Source organism: Natator depressus, chromosome 3, assembly GCF_965152275.1.
Source record: "Natator depressus isolate rNatDep1 chromosome 3, rNatDep2.hap1, whole genome shotgun sequence".
Classification (NCBI taxonomy): Eukaryota; Metazoa; Chordata; order Testudines; family Cheloniidae; genus Natator; species Natator depressus.
In genome coordinates this window covers 53,046,930-53,065,885 of record NC_134236.1, presented here as the reverse complement: position 1 = coordinate 53,065,885, position 18,956 = coordinate 53,046,930, and the positions used below count along the sequence as shown (strand labels likewise).

The 18,956-nt window shown below is 42.0% G+C and overlaps 1 protein-coding gene across 1 annotated transcript in view; it reads left to right on the top strand.

The window, feature by feature from the left end:
* The window catches only part of LOC141984481 (protein eyes shut homolog), a 785,366-nt gene that overhangs the window by 594,601 nt on the left and 171,809 nt on the right, over window positions 1-18,956 (top strand). The window contains exon 14 of the mRNA XM_074947561.1: window positions 596-718. Coding sequence (XP_074803662.1) covers window positions 596-718 — 123 coding nt within the window. The remainder of the gene's footprint in view (window positions 1-595; window positions 719-18,956) is intronic.

Sequence of the window (18,956 nt, the reverse complement as noted above, 5' to 3'; positions counted from 1 at the left end):
CAAATGTTGTGGAGGAGTACACAATTAGAAGATTGGAGGGTGGACTGCAACACCTTACTGCCTTTGATGATGTAGGAGTTAGATTGCTAAACAATCTAGATATCAACTAGAAATGCATATGAAAGAAGACTTTTGTAGAACACCCTAACTCTAACCCTAAGTAATGAAAATAAAATAAATAGATAAATAAAAACTATATCAATATTGATTTTAAACTGTTAGCAAATCAGTCCCAAAAAATCAATACAAACCACTGTCCTTCACAAGTGATCTTAAAATGTATACATTTTTTTCACAGAGTATTACTAAAACAAAAACTAAAAGTGGATTTAAGGGAATACCAAATCCTTATGTTTGTGTGTGTTCTTCCAAACAGTAGTTCTTTAAAAGTACACTTGAAGGTCAAAAGTGATAATGTACTAATGACAGAACAGAAAAGGCTTTTAGAAAGATCTTGCAGTAAAGCCATAAAAGAGAATTATTTGTGGTTTTCTTGGAGTAATTTGATAAGAATTGATTTATTTACAATAATTGTGTCTTAGAAAAGAAGGCATAGGTATAAACTAATAATAAACTGCTTTTTTTTCCAATTAAGGATTTGAAGGTCTGAACTGTGAAATCAACTTTGATGAGTGCACTTACAGCTTCTGTAGAAGCAATTCAACTTGTTTAGACCTGGTTGCAGACTACACATGTGTTTGTCCTCCAGGCTTCACTGGTAAGATTTTTTAAACTCTAAATAAGATGATAAATATTTAAATTCTCTATTAACTATTCTAAAATTAAAAATAAATTCAGTTTTTGATTACATTTTATTCATTTAGTGTTAATAAAACTAGATTCAGCCCAGTGCGGTGTCCTGTCCTATAAATTATTTATCTAATTCCCTCTTATAAAATGAGCAGAGACTGCGGATATGAATGCTGTTGTGTCAACAGATAGCAAGCAAGTGCAAAAACAAATCATAAAGAAAAACAAATAAAATCTCTAGTAGGCAGAAAATGTTCAGAAAATATCTAGCCTGTTATGTGTAGCAGAATAGCATTTCAAAGTTTAGCCAGTCAGTCAATGACAGCTATATACAGTAATGTTTATCTTTTGAAGATTGTATCACTACCATGCTTTTTTTGTGATTTGGAGAAAAAAAACAAGAATAAGATTCAATTCTAGGGAGGAGAACACTTTGTTCACTTCAAGGAGGGTGCAACACAATCCTAATGATAAATAGCTTAGCAAGTGCAAATTTATTTTAGTATATAATAGGATTAAGAAAACTGAAAAGTAGTCCTTGCATCGGGGTCAGCCTGTTCCATGACTCCTGCTCCACATCAGAAGCCTCTAGAGGACTCATGGGAAAACTAATAAAGCTGCCTTGGCAGGGGCATAATAACTAATATGCCACAAGGTCAGTGTCTGGAACATATTGATTTTTGAGTTGCTGTTTTGGAGAGGTAGATGAACAGCAGTAACAGCTAGGGAAAATGGGAGGACAAACAGTAGTAGCCAAGACTGTGGGTTGCACTTGGATGGTTGTCATGTGCTGGCTAGTCTGAGAGGAGGTACTTGCTTACCATGGTGAAGAGCATAGTATAAGAACCAACTTAAGTATATAGATAGACAGAGAAACACCCTAATGCCTATGAAGTGCTGCTTGCTGGAATTGAAAGAAGAGATGGACATGTGGAGAAAGAGGAGAGACCAGGAGATGAATAAGAACTATAGGGCTAGCTATTGCGCTTAGCAAAAAGGAGCCAGCTATGTGAAAATAAAAGGTTTCAGCCTGGTGATAATGCTGCTGTTCTTTCAGCTCTGCATGGTTCACCCTTTGGGACTAAATGGTGAAGAATGTGTGTGGGATGAAAGGGGTGTAATATGACACACAATTTTTTCAGACCTGTGAAGACAATGGTGGCTGCAGCAGGAATGAACTAGTTTACAGTTGCTCACTGGTATAATTGCAGTTTTATGCAGTATTGCTAATGTCACAAATGAAATAATATCACTTTTCAATAAGATAACCACGATCAGCATTAAGCTCTGAAATGCCTCTATTAATAGGAACTGGGCTAATTTGCTCCTTTGAAACACAGCTCCATTACACTGGGCCGAGGTGGTGTCCACATCACAAAACCCACAACCATAATTGACAGTGTTCAGTCAACAGACTTTCAGCAGAGTCCTCAGCCCAAGAGGTTTGGAATGAGCATGTGTTATCCCTCTCATCTGCAGGAGTGGTCTAGGGCAGGGGTGGGCAAACTTTTTGGCCTGCGGGCCAAATTGGGGTGGGGAAATTGCTTGCAAGGCCATGAATGTAGGATTGGGGTAGGCGGTTGGGGTGCGGGAGTGAGTGCGGGGTGTGGGAGGGCGTGTGGTGTGCAGGAAGGGGCTCAGGGCAAGGGGTTGGGGCAGAATAGGGGTGCGGGGTGTGTGAGGGGGCTCAGAGAAGGGGGTTGGCGTAAGGAGGGGGGTGCACAATGCAGGAGGAGGCTCAGGGCAGTGGTGCAGGGAGGGGTGGGGAGTGCAGGAGGGGGCTGAGGACAGGGGTTTGGGATGCAGGAGGGAGTGCAGGGTGCAGCAGAGGGCTGGGGTGCGGCAGGGGATTGGGGTGCAGGAGAGGTGCGGGGTGCAGGCTCCAGCTTGGCATCACTTACCTGGAGCGGCTCCGGGGTGGCAGCAGTGCACAGTTTGCCCACCCCTGGTCTAGGGGCCTATTGGTGTCGACACTTGCTATGCCATTTCCAATATCATACCTGTTCTTTGAAATTCTGTTTCCAGATATGTCAGTCTAGGACTGTTCACCATCATCAAAATAATTTAAATATAGATTTTAAATATTCAGATGTTGCATTTTAATCATGGAACTTTTTTCTATTGCATTTTTAAAAAATGTTTTACTTCAGATCAGATCTAAGTTCCCATTTACACCCCAGTCCTTCAAAGGAATCTTCACTTGTGTGAAATGGAATGTGAGACAACTAGATTGCCCATGGGCATAATAGTCTATTTCCTTTGCAGTGCTGTTATTTACATATGAAGGGAAATGGAATTTTCTGTGTCTTAGAGTAAGAGGATATCCATATTCTTTCCCACTGACCACCACTTCGGCATGTTCTCTATACCATTCTGTTATTTCTGGAGTGCAAACAGGAAATTACTTCCCTTAAAGACTGTTTGTGTCACTCTTTAATTCTCTTGATGAGGTCTTTCCAGCCTAAGGAGAAAAAAGAATCAGACCATAAGCATCATATCATAAGCATTTTTGTAGAGCTCTTCTGTAGTCTAGCAGACACACCCCACTTATTTAGGAAATTTAATTTATGTAGGAGAACTGAAAGAAGAAAAGAACTAAATTGTAAATGCCCTGTTAAGAATCTATAGTGTGTTAGGTTTCTGCCACAAAATTATTATTGTTACAGCTACATGTTGTTAATTTACAGTTTTGCCCAGTCACTGTGGACTTTAATTTTCATTATCTTTGTCTTTCTTATTTTTTTCTAATTTTATCTTAAATACTTAGAATATATAAATGTTCACAAAAGGCTACTTAATAATTGGGGAAAAAAGCTTTAGTTTTATGATGTTTTGAATAATCCTTATGCTGCAGAACACTATTCCCAAATTATCAGTATTTGTGCTTTTCATTATTCACTGGGCACTGAGTTTACTGCCTAGCTAAATAGATTATCAATAAAATACAAAACTCTTCTCAAAGTGGTGAACTTGTTTTATCTTTTACATCATGAAGAAGGTTCAGAGTTTGGTTCAAAAAAACTAATTCTTTAATCACCCAAAACATCAATTGCTTATTAAAAGTTTATCTTGAGTCAAAACTTTTTGAGTCAGAAAAATTTGTATGGAAATCTCTTGAGTAAACTTTCTCACAAAATTTCCAGTAATCTGGGCCAGAAATACAGCAAGAAAGGTTTATTTTATCATATTTCTCCCCTGATGGTTTGTTTTGATTGGGTGGGGTTTACTACTTATACAGTACTCCTGAAACATCCAGACCCCATAGCATTAAAGGGCCAGTGTTTTGGGACAAGGAGTGTTTTCTGATCCCAGATAGGTGAGTAGGCAGTAGCATGTCTCCCCTCTGGCTCCAACACATACGGGCAGCCAGAGGGCTCCGCACGCTGCCCCAGCCCCAAGCGCCGGCTCTGCAGCTCCCATTGGTTGTGAACCATGGCCAATGGGAGCTGCAGGGGCTGTGCCTGCAGATGGGTCAGTGCACAAAGCTGCCTGGCTGTGCCTACATGTAGGAGCCAGAAGGGGGACATGTTGCTGCTTCCAGGAGCTGCTTGCGGCAAGCACTGCTTGGAGCCTTCACTCCACACCCCTCCCGTGCCCCTGCCCCAGCCCTGATTCCCCTCCTGCCCTTCGAATCCCTCATCCCCAGACCCACCCAATAGGCTGCACCCCCAGCCAGAGCCCTTACACCTCCCGCACCTCAACCCTCTGCCCCAGCCCAGAGCCCCCTCCTGCTCTCCAAACCTCTCAGACCCAGCCTGGAGCCCCCTTCTGCACCCAAATCCATAATCCCTGGACCCACACCAGAGCCCTCACCCCAACTTCTTACCCCAGTCTGGTGAAAATGAGTGACTGAGGGTGGGAAGAATGAGCAACAGAGGGAGGGGGAGATGGAGTCAGCGGGGGAAGGCCTTGGAGAAGGGGCAGGGCAGGGGCAGGGCCTCAGAGGAGGGTCAGAGGGGAAAGCTGTCAAGTAATTAAAAAAAATAATTGTGACTAATTGCGCCATTAAACAATAATAGAATATCATTTATTTAAATATTTTTGGATGATTTCTACATTGTCAAATATATTGATTTCAATTACAACACAGAATTCGAAGAGTACAGTGCTCACTTTTCTTTTTACAGGGCAAATACTTGTAATCAAAAATAAATATAGAGTATTTTTCAATTCATCTACTACAAGTACTGTAGTGAAATCTCTTTATCGTGAAGTTGAACTTACAAATGTAGAATTCTGTACACAAAACTGCATTCAAAAACAAAATGTAAAACTTTAGAGCCTGCAAATCCACTCAGTCCTATTTCTTGTTCAGCCATTCGCTCAGACAAACAAATTTGTTTACATTTGCAGGAGATAATGCTGCCCCTTCTTATTTACAATGTCATCTGAAAGTGAGAACAGGTGTTTACATGACACTGTTGTAGCTGGCGTTGCAAGATATTTATGTGCCAGATGTGCTAAAGATTTGTATGTCCCTTCACACTTCAACCACCATTCCAGGGGACATGTGTCCATGCTGATGACTGGTTCTGCTCAATAACAATCCAAAGCAGTGCAGAATGATGCCCGTTCATTTTCATTATCTGAGTCAGAAGGTTGCCACCAGCAGAAGGTTGATTGATTTATCTTTTTTTGGTGGTTCGGGTTCTGTAGTTTCAGCAATGTGATTAATTTTTTGAGTTAATCACGTGCGTTAACTGCAATTAATTGACAGCCCAAGTATTCAGTTTTGTGGGAGTAGAAAGTTGGCAACCCTAATGATTTCAAAGCATTGCAAGACCTTAAGAGGATGACAGAGACCCTTGAAATACCAGTAGAGGTGTTCCAAGAAAAATAATTCAACTTAGTGACATTCTCCATGTAAAACTACTTGATGAGTGTGTCTCCAAATCACAATCTTTCAAGTGTCTTAACACATACACATGTTGCAACCGATTACATATGGTGCCTCTTGTTTCTATTATATCTTCTCTAGACCCCATGATTGTTTCAGAACCTTCAGATTACAGAACACCTACTTTCATGTGTCTACATACCCAGCTCACAGGAAGTATCTTGGTTTTGTGGTTTCAGGAGAGCTCTATCAATTCAGAATGCTCCCTTTTGGCCTCTCTACTGCCCCCAGGATATTTATGACATGTCTGTTAGTGGTAGTGGTATATCAGAGAAGACAAGTGAGCTGTAGCTCACGAAAGCTCATGCTCAAATAAATTGGTTAGTCTCTAAGGTGCCACAAGTATTCCTTTTCTTTTTGCGAATACAGACTAACACGGCTGTTACTCTGAAAAAAGTTCTTCATGTAATCCTTACCTCGATGACTGGTTGATTCAGGGAAGGTCAGCTCACCAAGTCTCTATGGATGTGCAGTTAGATCTTCAGTTCTTTTAATTACTCGTCCTCAGAGTTAACCACAGAAAATCAGTTCTCATAGCAGCCCACTCATAGAAGCAATTCTTGACTCAAGTTCTGAAAGCACCCCATGCTGTCAGGTTTCAGAGTAGCAGTCATGCTAGTCTGTATCCGCAAAAAGAAAAGGAGTACTTGTGGCACCTTAGAGACTAACAAATTTATTTGAGCATAAGCTTTCATGAGCTACAGCTCACATGCATCCAATGAAGTGAGCTGTTGCTCACGAAAGCTTATGGTCAAATAAATTTGTTAGTCTCTAAGGTGCCACAAGTACTCCTTTCCCCATGCTGTCAGTTAGGCTCAGAGAACTGTCACCGAACTATCACCCACCAATCCAAAATATTTTCACGCTCTACTTTTCACAGATTTCTAAAGAAGCTGTCACGTTTCTCCATCTGTAAGAAAAAATGTCCCCTTCTCCTGATTTGAGCCTACTGCTGATCTTGTTGATGGATAAGAACAGCCATGCTGGGTCAGGCCAAAGATCCATGTAGCCCTGCATCTGCTTTTTGAATCCTTATAATTGTGTTGGTCATATCCCCTATTCATTAAAACAGTGTGTTTAGTAGCAACCACTTCTGCTTAGTGAGTGAGAGAGATTTGGGCTCTTTCACATGTAGTCTTTTATGTGTACAGAGTAACTATGACATGTAACCCAAAATGTATATTAGAATAGTCTTGGATTTTCATCTGTGACACAGTTCTGAGAATGAGCAGCTGAACCAACACTTTGGTCATTATAAATCCAGTTAGTTCTCCCACAGAGGGCTGGTTGAGGGAAGGAATGGCTAATTACTAGATTAGCTCCTTAGCACTCCCCAAACCAGACTAATCAGTCCATTAACTGCAAGGGCAGATAAGGAGCACAGAACAGGAGGGAAGTGCAGGGACAGGAGAGGAAAGAGGAAGGAAGACCAGGATAAATGGAGATCTCTGGGTGCTCTTCCTTCTCTTATGATTGTATGACACTGTAAATAGAATTGCTACCTGGAACTGTAGGAAAGTAATGGTTGATAAAACACAAAATACACAGTGATGGTTACAGGCTGGAGGTGTCAGCCATTTGTGTGGCAACGCAGGAGCAGAGGGTCACACTGTGTGGCAACTGGGGGCGTCCCCAGTTTCTGTCTTATCTGTGCTCACAGATAACCTGACTGGGGAGCTGGTGCAAAGATTCAGCAGTCTGGGCAATGGAGGACACATTGCAGTGGCTCCTAAAACAAGAGAAGGGGATTCATAAGACCCTGTAGGTCTTCTAGCAGAGAGCCACTACCTGGAGAGACAGTCCTTGCTTGCCTGGCAAGCTGAGCAACAGAAAAGCCTACAGGACTTTATTTGAGAGCAAGCCAATGAGAAACAGCAGCTATGCCTGGGTGTGGTGAGTCCTGCAGCAGGGAATGGCAACCAGGTACAGGCAATAGGCCTCTCTAAAGCAGTCCCTGAGGACTATCCCAAATGCATTTTTAGTCACCTTTGAAAGAGTAGCTGTGGGTGCAGGTTGGGACCTACAGCTAGCACCCTACTTGACTGGGGAAGCTCAGGCAGTCTACATGGCTCTAAGTGATCAGCGAGTAGGGACTATAAAAATGGTCATGCTGGGTCAGATCAGTGGTTCATCTAGCCCAGTATCCTGTCTTCTGACAGTAGCCAGTGTCTAATGCCTCAGTGGGAATGAACACAACAGGACAATTATCGAGTGATCTGTCTCCTGTTGTCCAGTCTCAGCTTCTGGCAGTCATATATTTAAGAACACCCAGAGCATGGTGTTGTCCCTGAACAACTTAAATAATAGCTGTTTGACCTATCCTCCATGGACTTATCTAATTCTTTTTTGAACTCAGTTATAGTTTTTGCCTTCACAATATCCCCTGGCAGCAAGTTCCACAGGTTGACTGTGCACAGTGTGAAGCAGTACTTCCATTTGTTTGCTTTAAACCTGCTGCCTATTAATTTCATTGGGTGACCCTTGGTTCTTATGTAATGTGAAGGAGTAAATAATACTCCCACTTTCTCCACACAATTCATAATTTTATAGACCTCTATCATATTCCCTTTGGTTATCTCTTTGCCAAGATGAACAGTCCCAGTCTTTTTATAGTGGCATTATGGTATTTTCTGTTTTATCTATTAGGTTTTTTGACTGCCACTGCACATTGAGAAAATGATTTCAGACAACTATCCAGGATGACTCCAAAATCTTTGAGTGGTAACAGCTAATTTTTAGACCCCATAATTTTTCATTTGTAGTTGGGATTATGTTTTCAAATGGACATTACTTTGCATTTATCAACACAGAATTTCATCTGCCATTTTGTTGCCTGGTCACCTGGTTTTGTGAGATCCTTTTTTAACTCTTCATGGTAATATTTGGACTTAACTATATTGTGTAATTTTGTATTGTCTGCAGATTTAGCCACCTCACTGTTTAACTCTTTTTCCAGATCCTTTATCAATATGATAAACATCACTGGTCTCAAGACACATCCTTGGAGGACCACGCTATGTACCTCTTTCCACTATGAATGCTGACCATTTATTTCTTCCCTTTGTTTCCTATCTTTTAACCAGTTACTGATCCATGAGGACCTTCCCTCTTATCCCATGACTGTCTGCTTTGCTTAGAATCATAGGGTTAGAAGGGACCACAAGAGTCATCTCGTGTAACCCCCTGCAAAGATTCAGGATTTGTTGTGTCTAAAACGGCTTAAGAGCCTTTGGTGAGGGACCTTGTTAAAGGTTTAATGAAAGTCCAGGTACACTATAACCCATGGATCACCCTTGTTCACATGCTTGTTGACACACTCAAAGAATTCTTTGAGATTGGTGAGGCATAATTTCCCTTTACAAAAGTCGCGTTGGTTCTTCCCCAACATACTGTGTTCATCTATGTGTCTGATAATTCTGCTCTTTACTATCATTTCAACCAATTTGCCTTGTAGTGAAGCTAGGCTTACTGGCCTGTAATTGCAATTACCACCTCTGGAGCCTTTTTTTTTTTAAATGGTATTATATTAGCTATCCTTTAGTCATCAGACAGAGGCTGATTTAAGCAATAGGTTACATACCACAATTAGTAGTTCTTGAATTTCATATTTGAGTTCCTTCAGAACTCTTGGGTGCAGAGGCAGAGGTTTCCTGGGGACCTGGGCCAGAGCAATTGGGGGGCCCCTCTCCACCCCTTCCACCTGTGGCCCTGCCCATAGCCATACCCTGTTCTGCCTCATCCCCAGGCCACGCCCCTGTTCCACCTAGGGTCTCACTCGGTCCCACCCATTCCCACCCCCCCAGTGCTGCCCTTCAGCCTGTTTGATCCTTTCCCCCACACACATTGCAGCCTCAAGACTGGAGAAGCTGTCAACCCACCATTGCATTGGGCCACAGCAGGGAGTGAGAGCTCCCCCAGCCCTGAGGCTGCGCCAGGTAGAGGGAGTGCCTCCAGTCCCAGAGCCACAGTGGGAGTCCGGAGGCTTCTCCTGGCACTTCTGCGGGGAACCAAGGTTAGGGAACTGGGACTTCTCCCATCCCGCCCAACCAGTGCTTCTGCCAGAGAGTGGGGTCAGGGTGCTGGGGCTTCCCCTGCTGCCCCATTGCCTCTGCCAAAGAGTGGAGTCGAGGGTGCTGGGCTGGGGATTCCCCTGCTGTCCCATGGCTTCTGCTGGGGATGGGGTCAGGGGACACTGGGTTGGGGGCTTCCCCTAACAGGGATTGGGTTAGGGGATGGGCTTCCCCTGCTGCCACCGGCACTGCTTCTGGGCAGCATGGTTGGGGGATTCATCTGCCTGCCCAGCAGCGGATTTTTTTCTGGGGCTAATTCACCACTGCTTGGGTGAATACATCTGGTCATGGTGACTAACTGCTATTTTATTTATCAATTTGTACCCCTGAGGTTCCACTCCTGCCCTTCCCCTTCTCTGCAGTCCTAGTCCCCCTCCATACCCTCTTCCTACATCACTTGCTCTCTCCCACCCTCACTCACTTTCACCAGGCTGAAGCAGGGGGTTGGGGTGCAGGAGGGGGTTGGGGTGTGTTCTCTGGGGTGGGGCCAGGGATGAGGTGTTTGGGGTACAGGAGGTAGTTCAGGGCTGGAGCAGGGGGTTGGGGCATGGGGGGTGGGGTTGGGGTGCAGGATCTCAGACTGTCTTAGAACCTCCTATAATATCAACAAGATTACTTTTCTGTCCTATATTAAATCTCATTCTACCAGAACTCAGATGGCCTTGGTTGCATGCCTTAGCTGAAAATTGTAGAGCAGCTGTGCAGAGCTCCATTCATACATTCACCAGCCACTACTCCCTTGCATGAGCTTTCTGATCTGACACTCAGTTTAGTCAGACATTACTGAAATAATTGTTTAGATAAGCTCCTAACTCCCCCCACCTTGAGGAGTTAACTGCTGGCTAATCACCAAGAGCAGGATCTCCATGTACAGATACTTGGACTAGAAAGAAGTTACTTACCTTACAGTAATTCTTCAAGATACTCTGTACATATGGACCCCACCAGCCATCCTCTTTCCCACAGCTCTTTGATAAGGACTCTGGGTGATGAAGGAACTGAGCTGCAGTTGGGTGGTCTTCCCTTCATGCCCTCAGGAGGGTGTAACATGAGGAACTGCTGGTTAAAAGATGCAGATGTCCTGTGCTTGGGGCACATGCATACTAGGAGTGGGATCCATACATGGAGAACATCTTAAAGAACCACAGTTACTATGTGATCTGTTCATTATCTATATTTGAACTTTCCAGGCCTTTACCATTTAAAAGCATTTTTGAAAATGCATGTGTATGTCTCAGGGTAGAAATGAGTAGAAATGAGCCCTGTACTGTTAATTTATACAGCAGTGAATGGTGCATAGAAATAACGGCACACCAAATCTATTAAACTCTGACTTTCTTTCTGTGCATCACCCAAATGTTCCAATGGAAGAAGCAATGCACCTGTTCCTCCCTCTCCTCAGTACGTAGGTATTGAGCCTTATCAGCTACCCTTCCTTAGCCTTATCAGCTACCCTTCCCTAAACAAGAAAAATGTGAGGAATAGCTCAATATGCCTAAACATCTTGAGAAAATCCAGTTTTCTGCTCCAAAAGTTATTGGGGGGGGGGGAGGGCAAAGGCTATCAGATCTCTACATCACCACAACCAGAAAACAGCCAAATGTAAGTAGGGAGAAAGTGAGCCTCTGGTAAGATGGATGAGACAAGCCTATTGTCACCCCGAATATGTCAGTTTTCCTCACATATACGCTCTAGATCAGTGGTTCTCAAACTTTTGTATTGGTGACCCCTTTCACACAGCAAGCCTCTGAGTGTGACCGCCCTCCTTATAAATTTTAAAACATACATTTTATATTTAACACTATTATAAATGCTGGAGGTGAACTGGGTTTGGGGGTAGACCCTGACAGCTCACAACCCCTCATTTAATAAACTTGCTACCCTCTGAGGGGTCACACCCCAATTTGAGAACCCCTGCTAGATTCAAGAAGAGTGTGGGTTGGGGCTAGAGTCTCTCTTCCACTGTTGAGTCTAGGGATGCAGAGACCAAGGAAAACCTTTCTGCTCTTTAAGTTCAGTGGTGAACCAGGAAAGCTAGAGAGCTTTTGTTATATGCTCCAAGCTGCTAATGACAATATCAGTGTCACTGCTGTCAGTGGTAATTATAGGGATGGGTGACCTAAATTAACTGGCATCCAAATAGCACTAATATTTGATGTTCAGTGAATTTATTATTAATTTCGCCCAGCCTTTATAGCCACCAGCACCATCACAGTTAAAAGCAATTATCATGATTTCGTCGAATCACTGTAGCACTTCACTGAATTTTGTTGTAATTAAGGTGCTTAATTTAGCCTCCTCATTTATATTGTGGTCTGCATATATTCCTTTGTGTTACCAAATGTATGCATCTCACAATCTTTATTTTATTCTTTGTGAGTCTCTCATGTAAATCTCTTATGAGACAGTACTCTCAAAAACATACCCTCAGTAGCTTACGTTGATTTAAATATCAGGGTTCTTATCTCCACGCAAAGTGCAGATTTTATATTTAATACTATACTTGTCTTAATAAACTTCCTGACTTTTCTTATATTCTTCTTTGTGGTGGCCTCTGCTTATTTTCACTTTTGGGATGAGACTGCCCTCCCCATGCCATTGAGCTTGAGGAACCTTCTAGAAAAGCAGTGCCCATTGTGACTGAGCGACTGAGCCTTGCAGGACTGAACACCTGGGGCCAAGGTTATAAAGAGCCATCCAGTACTCAACTACCTCCGCTTTTTCCCTTTTGTGGCTAACTACAAGTACATGAGTCTTCCCCGGTGTCCAAAGAGCTTTTCTTGTTTGTTTTTGTGTGGGGGGTTCCCCAAAAATTTCAGGTAGCTTGTTAATAATTATTGTGGTTTTAGGTAGTTTAGGTGACTGTAGTGAGGCGACGACTCACTGGTGCAGCGCCTCCTGCTGCTCATCCTGGGAATTAGCTCTCCAGCATATGGAGCGCCCTCTACAGGCCAGTGTCTTGCCTGCTGCAGGCCCCATGTCCCTCCTGGACCCCGGTGCCCCTTTCCCTCAGGGTTCTGCCCCAGCAGTGCCCACACTCTGGGTCTCCCCTCTAAACCCACCTTGCCTCAGTGGCTACTGCCAGTCATCACCTAGCCCCTGCTCACTGGGGCAGACTACAATTTGTAATGGCCACTCATCATTGGTAAGAAGTTAGGACCTGCTGCCTTTGCCTATCTCTGGGCTGCCCTTCTGCAGCCCCAGTACCTTTGTAGGCCTTTAACAATGCCTGCAGCCTGGGGGTTTTCCAGGCTGGAGCTCCACGGCACGGCTCTGCGTACCTTGCTCCCAGGCAGCTAGCCCTTCCAACTCCAGGGCTAGAGTCAGACTCCCTCAGCTTCTGGGTCACAGCCCTCTTATCAGGGCCAGATGAGCCCTAATTAAGCTAGCCACACCTGTGATCAGCTACTCAGTCAGCTTCCCCAGCTGTTCTTAATCCCTTTTACCCAGCCGCAGCCCTCTCCAGGGCTGCTTTTAACCCTTCCAGGGCCAGAGTGGGGTGACCACCCCACTACAGTGAGTTTTAAGGTATTTCAACATCATTGCACAGTTTTAATTCTAGGCTGATCATGTCCAATCCAGACCGCAAAGATTAACAGAAAAAGACTGGATTTTAAGTAATGTATTTGTGCTCATACATCTTTCCAGAGTCAGATGCACATAGTTTTTTTTTGGGCCTCAAGGCGGGAAATGTCAGAGATTGTTCTTCTGTGTGCTGGGCCTTTACCCTTGACACCATAGGGAGAAGCCTGGTTGTTTCCAGACATCCTTAAAGGCTGAGTAAGACTTGTCCTCTCATCTTGGCCCCATTAGGCTTCAAAGTTCTCTAAAGAGAGGAAGCAGAAAGAGAGGAAGCAGAAGGCTTCTGCTTATGGGGACCTGCACTTTTGTCTTGCTCCAAGTACCAGGATACTCTGTCTATTTTCAGGATTACTCCAGTGCAAGTGCAACTGGCTGGCTTTGGGGATGGTGTAGCTTTTCTGTGCTGACAATTTTCTAGAAAGTTCCACAAGCTTTGTGGAATGAGGGTCCATTTCCCATCAGTGGGAATATGCAGGCAATGCTCTTGAAAACCATAATTAGTGGTAAGTGGCTTCTGTAGTCACAATACTTTTTCAGGACTACTGGAGAAATCTTTATCACCATAGCTAATGTGTGATCTGTATATCACGTTCACCAAAGAAAAAATCAAGTAGGGACATTGAGTGAATGTCCACTGGATTATAAAAAAAATCTTGCTCAGATTTCATTGTATTCTGAAATTATTCTTTAATTTGTAGTTAAGTACTACACAAAACAACCCATTGAATTGCATAAAATAAGAAAATCAATTATGGTTCAACAATACTACTTTCCCAAAGTGCCTTGTTTTCAGGAAATCTAATAGTATAATTCTGACTATTTCATTTGCACATATTAAGCATGATTTGTTTAATTAGAAGGTAAAGTGTAACTGTTGGAATCATCTGGGGAAAAGCATGTTTATGCTTCAACCAAGAATGAAATATGCTTAAAAGGGAATTGTTCTGTCATTTTGCGGTTGCTGTACTGAAAATGTGGTGATGATTTTTTCATATCTGTTTGTCCTCTTTAATTTAGAACAGAATAAATAACTCTAGTTTTGTCAATTGTGGTGTTTTAATGGTATGATGTATTTAGAATTTGAGTTAATATCTTTCTGGGGATGACTGTAAGGTTTTTTTGTTTACTTGGAGGTTGTTGTTGGTTTTTTTTTTTTTTTAAGGTAAATTGGAACACTGTCCTTAGCAATTAAGAGACTTGTTTTTGGATTGAAAAATCTACTTATTTTGTTGCAGGTTGCTGGGAGATTTTTATGAAATTGAAGCAATGATATAGAAGCATTTGAAAGAAAGCTGATCTGTGGTTAAGGCATAGAAGAGGAAGTTAGGAGATCTGGGTTCAATTTCTGCATCTTTCCTTTGTGACCTTGGCAAGCCACTTAGGGGTTGCTTACAGTCAGTGACTATGTTACAGTTACCAGAGTGTCAAATTACAATGCACTTGCCTGATGTGCATGAACTGGCTGTGTGGGAACCTGTTACCATTCACTAAAAGTTCCACAGTATGGGTAGCAGGCTCCACACAGTTAGGGCATGGCAAGCTAGTGCTCTGCACATTCACATCCCGGTTGACCATGAACTAAGTGACCATGTAGACAAGCCCTTCTTCCCTGTACTTCCATGCCCTATCTGTAAAATAACACGTTTCCTTTCTTCACTCTTTGTCTTATTTATATTGCAAGAGACGGTCCATGCCCTGAATAAGTTACAGTGTGTTTACAGGCCCTAGTCCATTGCTGCCCTCACCTCTTTTGGGGCTTCTCAGTGCTATTGTAATATGAAAAATACATAATAATGATGAATTTCAACAGTGAAGTAACTACTATATGAGCTTTATTGGATAGGTTTGCATAAGTATCTTTCTAGCATCAACTAACCTGCAAGGGCTCAAATTTCCATTATGATTGGCATGAGAGCGGTCCTGGTGTCAGGGAAACCTAATCCATCCTACTCCCCACAACATATGTCTCCCCTCCTTCCAACATGTACCTTATATTAAGGCTGGGAGGGGCACCTGGACAGGAGCTTCCCTTACCAGGTGCCCCTCCCAACAGACAATTCCCTTCTGCAAGGGGAATTATCCACTGGGCATTTATGACCAGAATATGCTCATTCTGCATTTCCTGAGTAATGCAAAATAGCCAGATTGTGCCAGAGACTATTGTTCTACTTGATACTTCCCAGTATGTACTGGGCTCTGTATTTAAAAATTGAAATGAGTTCCCTAGGGGCAGCCTCTTCTTTGGTCACTCCATGCCAGGAGAGATGTTCTCAGGGCATAACACCATCCTCTTTGGAAAGCTGTAAGAACTCATGGTGCATATTGTATGGCATGCAAGATTTAAACCTTCAGCTAACCATTTAAAGACTGGCATTTACCTGAAATATTTATTTCTTGCTCCCTACACTCATTTCCCCCACCCCTTTTAAATTCTCCCTCCTGCCGTTTTCCAATCTGACTAAACCAATTCCTTTTCGCTCTCCCATTCTTCTTTCTTACAACTCTGCTGACTGTGGTATCCAAGTGCAATGAGAGTTTTGATAATCTAAATGGATAATATCCTCTAACATTATTTTCAACAGTGCACAGTTCAGTACTCCATACTGGAATTTGGAAGTAGGGTAGGAAGTCAAACTTCCTATCTTATGACCTTCCTTACAAAAGACCTGTTAACACCCTTGAATTAGCATTGGTCTGGAATTCAGAAAATATTTTCAGTTCAATAAATATGCTCCTCACATCATCATTAACTTCCACCTGTACCTTATACAGCCTCAGGGAAGAGGTGGTTGCAAGCACAGGTAGGATGCCGAAGACAGCATACCACCCTATTGAGCTATGCTGCAAGGGGTGTGGGAGCCCAGAGGCTCAGAGTTTAAGGTGAGAAGGGACCATTAGATCATCTAATCTGCCCTCCTGCATTTCACATGCCATTACATTTTACCCAGTTACCCCTGTATTGATCCCATTAGTTTGTTCCAATGGCTAATCACCCTCACTGCTACATATCTGTACATAATTTCTAATCTGAATGTTTCTGGCTTCACCTTTCACCCATTGGTGGGTCCTATGACTTTCTCCACTAGATGAAAGAGCCCTCTTAGTACCCAGTACTTTCTCTCCATGAAGGTATTTTTATGGACTGTGATCAAGTAACCTCTGAATATTCATTTTGATAAACTAAACAGATTGAGCTCTTGAATCTGCTCACTGTAGGGCATTTTCTCCAACCCTCAAATCATTTTTGTGTCCCTTGTCTGTACCCTTTCCAATTTTTCAACATCATTTTAAAAATGTGGGCGCTAGGACTGTACATAATATTCCACTGTCAGTCTCACCAATGCCTTACACAGAGGTAAAATTTACTTTCCTTCTCCTACTTGCTATTCCCCGTTTATACATCTGAGGATCACATCAACCCTTTTTGACACAGCATCGCTCTGGGAGCTCATGCTCAGTTGCTTGTGCACTATGACACCTACATTCTTTTCAAAGTCACTGCTTTCCAGCCCTCATTCTGTAGGTATGGCTTGCATTCCTTGTTCCTAGATATAAAACTTTGCATTTGGCTGTATTAAATCATGTTTTGTTGGAATGAGCCTAGGTTACCAAGTGAGACAGATTACTCTGTAGGACTTCCCTGTTCTCATTATTATTTAGCACTCCACCAAACTTTGTATCATCCACAATTTTTTCCAGCAGTGACTGTATATTTATCTCCAGATCATTGATGAAAATGTTGAATTACTATTGTTGTCTAGTACGAAATTCCAGCACAACACCACTAGAAACAGCCCATTCAATGGAGATTCCCCACTGACAAGTACTTTTTGAGATCTGACAATTAGGCTCCATTGTAAGTCCTTTAAGCCTCCAGAAAAGGGGAAAACTAGAAAGAAAGATAGATACATTTATATTTGACAGTCGTGATCTGAGCAGCAGATTTCTTGCTAGTCTTAGAAGCAAGTTTGCTGGTGGTAAGGTAATAAATCTCTTAAAATGGCTTTTTAATGGATGTGCCATATAATGCTAACTGTAACCATACTACTGGAAATGTGACCCTATAATACACACACAATGTATTTACAAATACAGTTCACTCTTCTTGTGTACATCACACCTTTTAAAATATTTAATTTGTTTAACTATCAGCTATGATCTATGAAAATCCCTCGCTTTAAAGCTGTCAAGCAGAAGTAAAATACAATGTGCCCAACCTGGAAAAGTTAAATTATGTAGTTGTCACTTGGACTATGAAGTAGCTTTTCTGCTTTCCCCAACCCAACATGATTTATAGTTTTCATGTTTCGTTTTCTTTTCTGTCAGACAAAAACTGTTCAATGGACATTGATGAATGTGCCTTCAAGCCCTGCAAAAATGGAGCCCATTGCCATGATTTGATTGGTGAATTTTACTGTAGCTGCTTGCCTGGTAAGGAGTCAGGTGGTATGTGGGTTTAAAATCTAGACTAATATTCAGCAGAGAAATATAACTCATTTTTTGTAGTTAGATACATACACTGTTTAGGATTCAGATTTGCTTTGTATATAAATAGAAGGAAATTGTTCAAGTACTCATGCAATACACTGCACAATTATTATGTAGGCACTTTCTTCTATTTTTAGAAATTTTCTTTCAGAACAGGTAGCTTGAATCCTAGATTGCATATTAATGAATGAAGTTTTTGTATAAATCTTATGAAAATATAACTAGTATTCACACCAGAATCTTTGGAGAATTCTGTATTTCAAAATCTGTAAGCATGGCAACCTTCTGGCTGTGTTACATAAATGTGGAATGATTTTGTTTTCTTCTCGTGTATTTATTGAAATGATGTTTTTTCAAATTTCTTATGACAAACTAGGGACATAGAGAGCATGTCAGGTAGATATCATACCGGGTTTCTGGGTGGTGAAGAAATGTAAAGAAGCTATTGATAACTCTGAGAAGAGTTGACAATATCAAATCAACTTATTTTCTGCAGCCTAATGACACAAAAAAATTACCCAATTTGTATTACCTTGTACATGCACAACATTGATATGTTTCAATGTAATTTTCTTTATTATGCTTGGCTTGCTGCTGTAGGTCAGTTTTCACAAGTTCAAATATAATATACTTGAATACAATCTGCCAGTCTAAATATACCATATCTATGCAGTATGATTAACTGGTGGAGCATCTCTTCCCCCCCACAACTCCCACTACATTTTTTTATGTATCGATTAGACACCCTCTGACTGGAAAGCAGTGGTTTAAACATAAGGAGGCAGCGATGCTTTTTTAACCTCAGTCATTTCCGCTTGTTAGGTCACTAACACTGCATTATACCAGAGTTTCCAATTCATAGATTCCAGGGCCAGGAGGGACCATTCTGATCATCCAGTCTGACCTCCTGATGTTTCATTGTGTCAAGTTAGCAGTCTAATGCAATGAAACCTGAAAATGCTTTTTAAATGCATTTAAAATATTTTTAATGCTTTTTAAATGCATGTACAATTTTTAAATGCTTATTAAAGTTATGTCCACTTTGAAGCACAGACAAAAGCTCTGGATTTTGGCTGCGAGTCTATTGGGAAAATGTTAGTGAATTATTTCAGGTGACTTAATGGACTATGAGTGTGTCAACTACCTTTGTGATAGTGGTGCAGAATTTT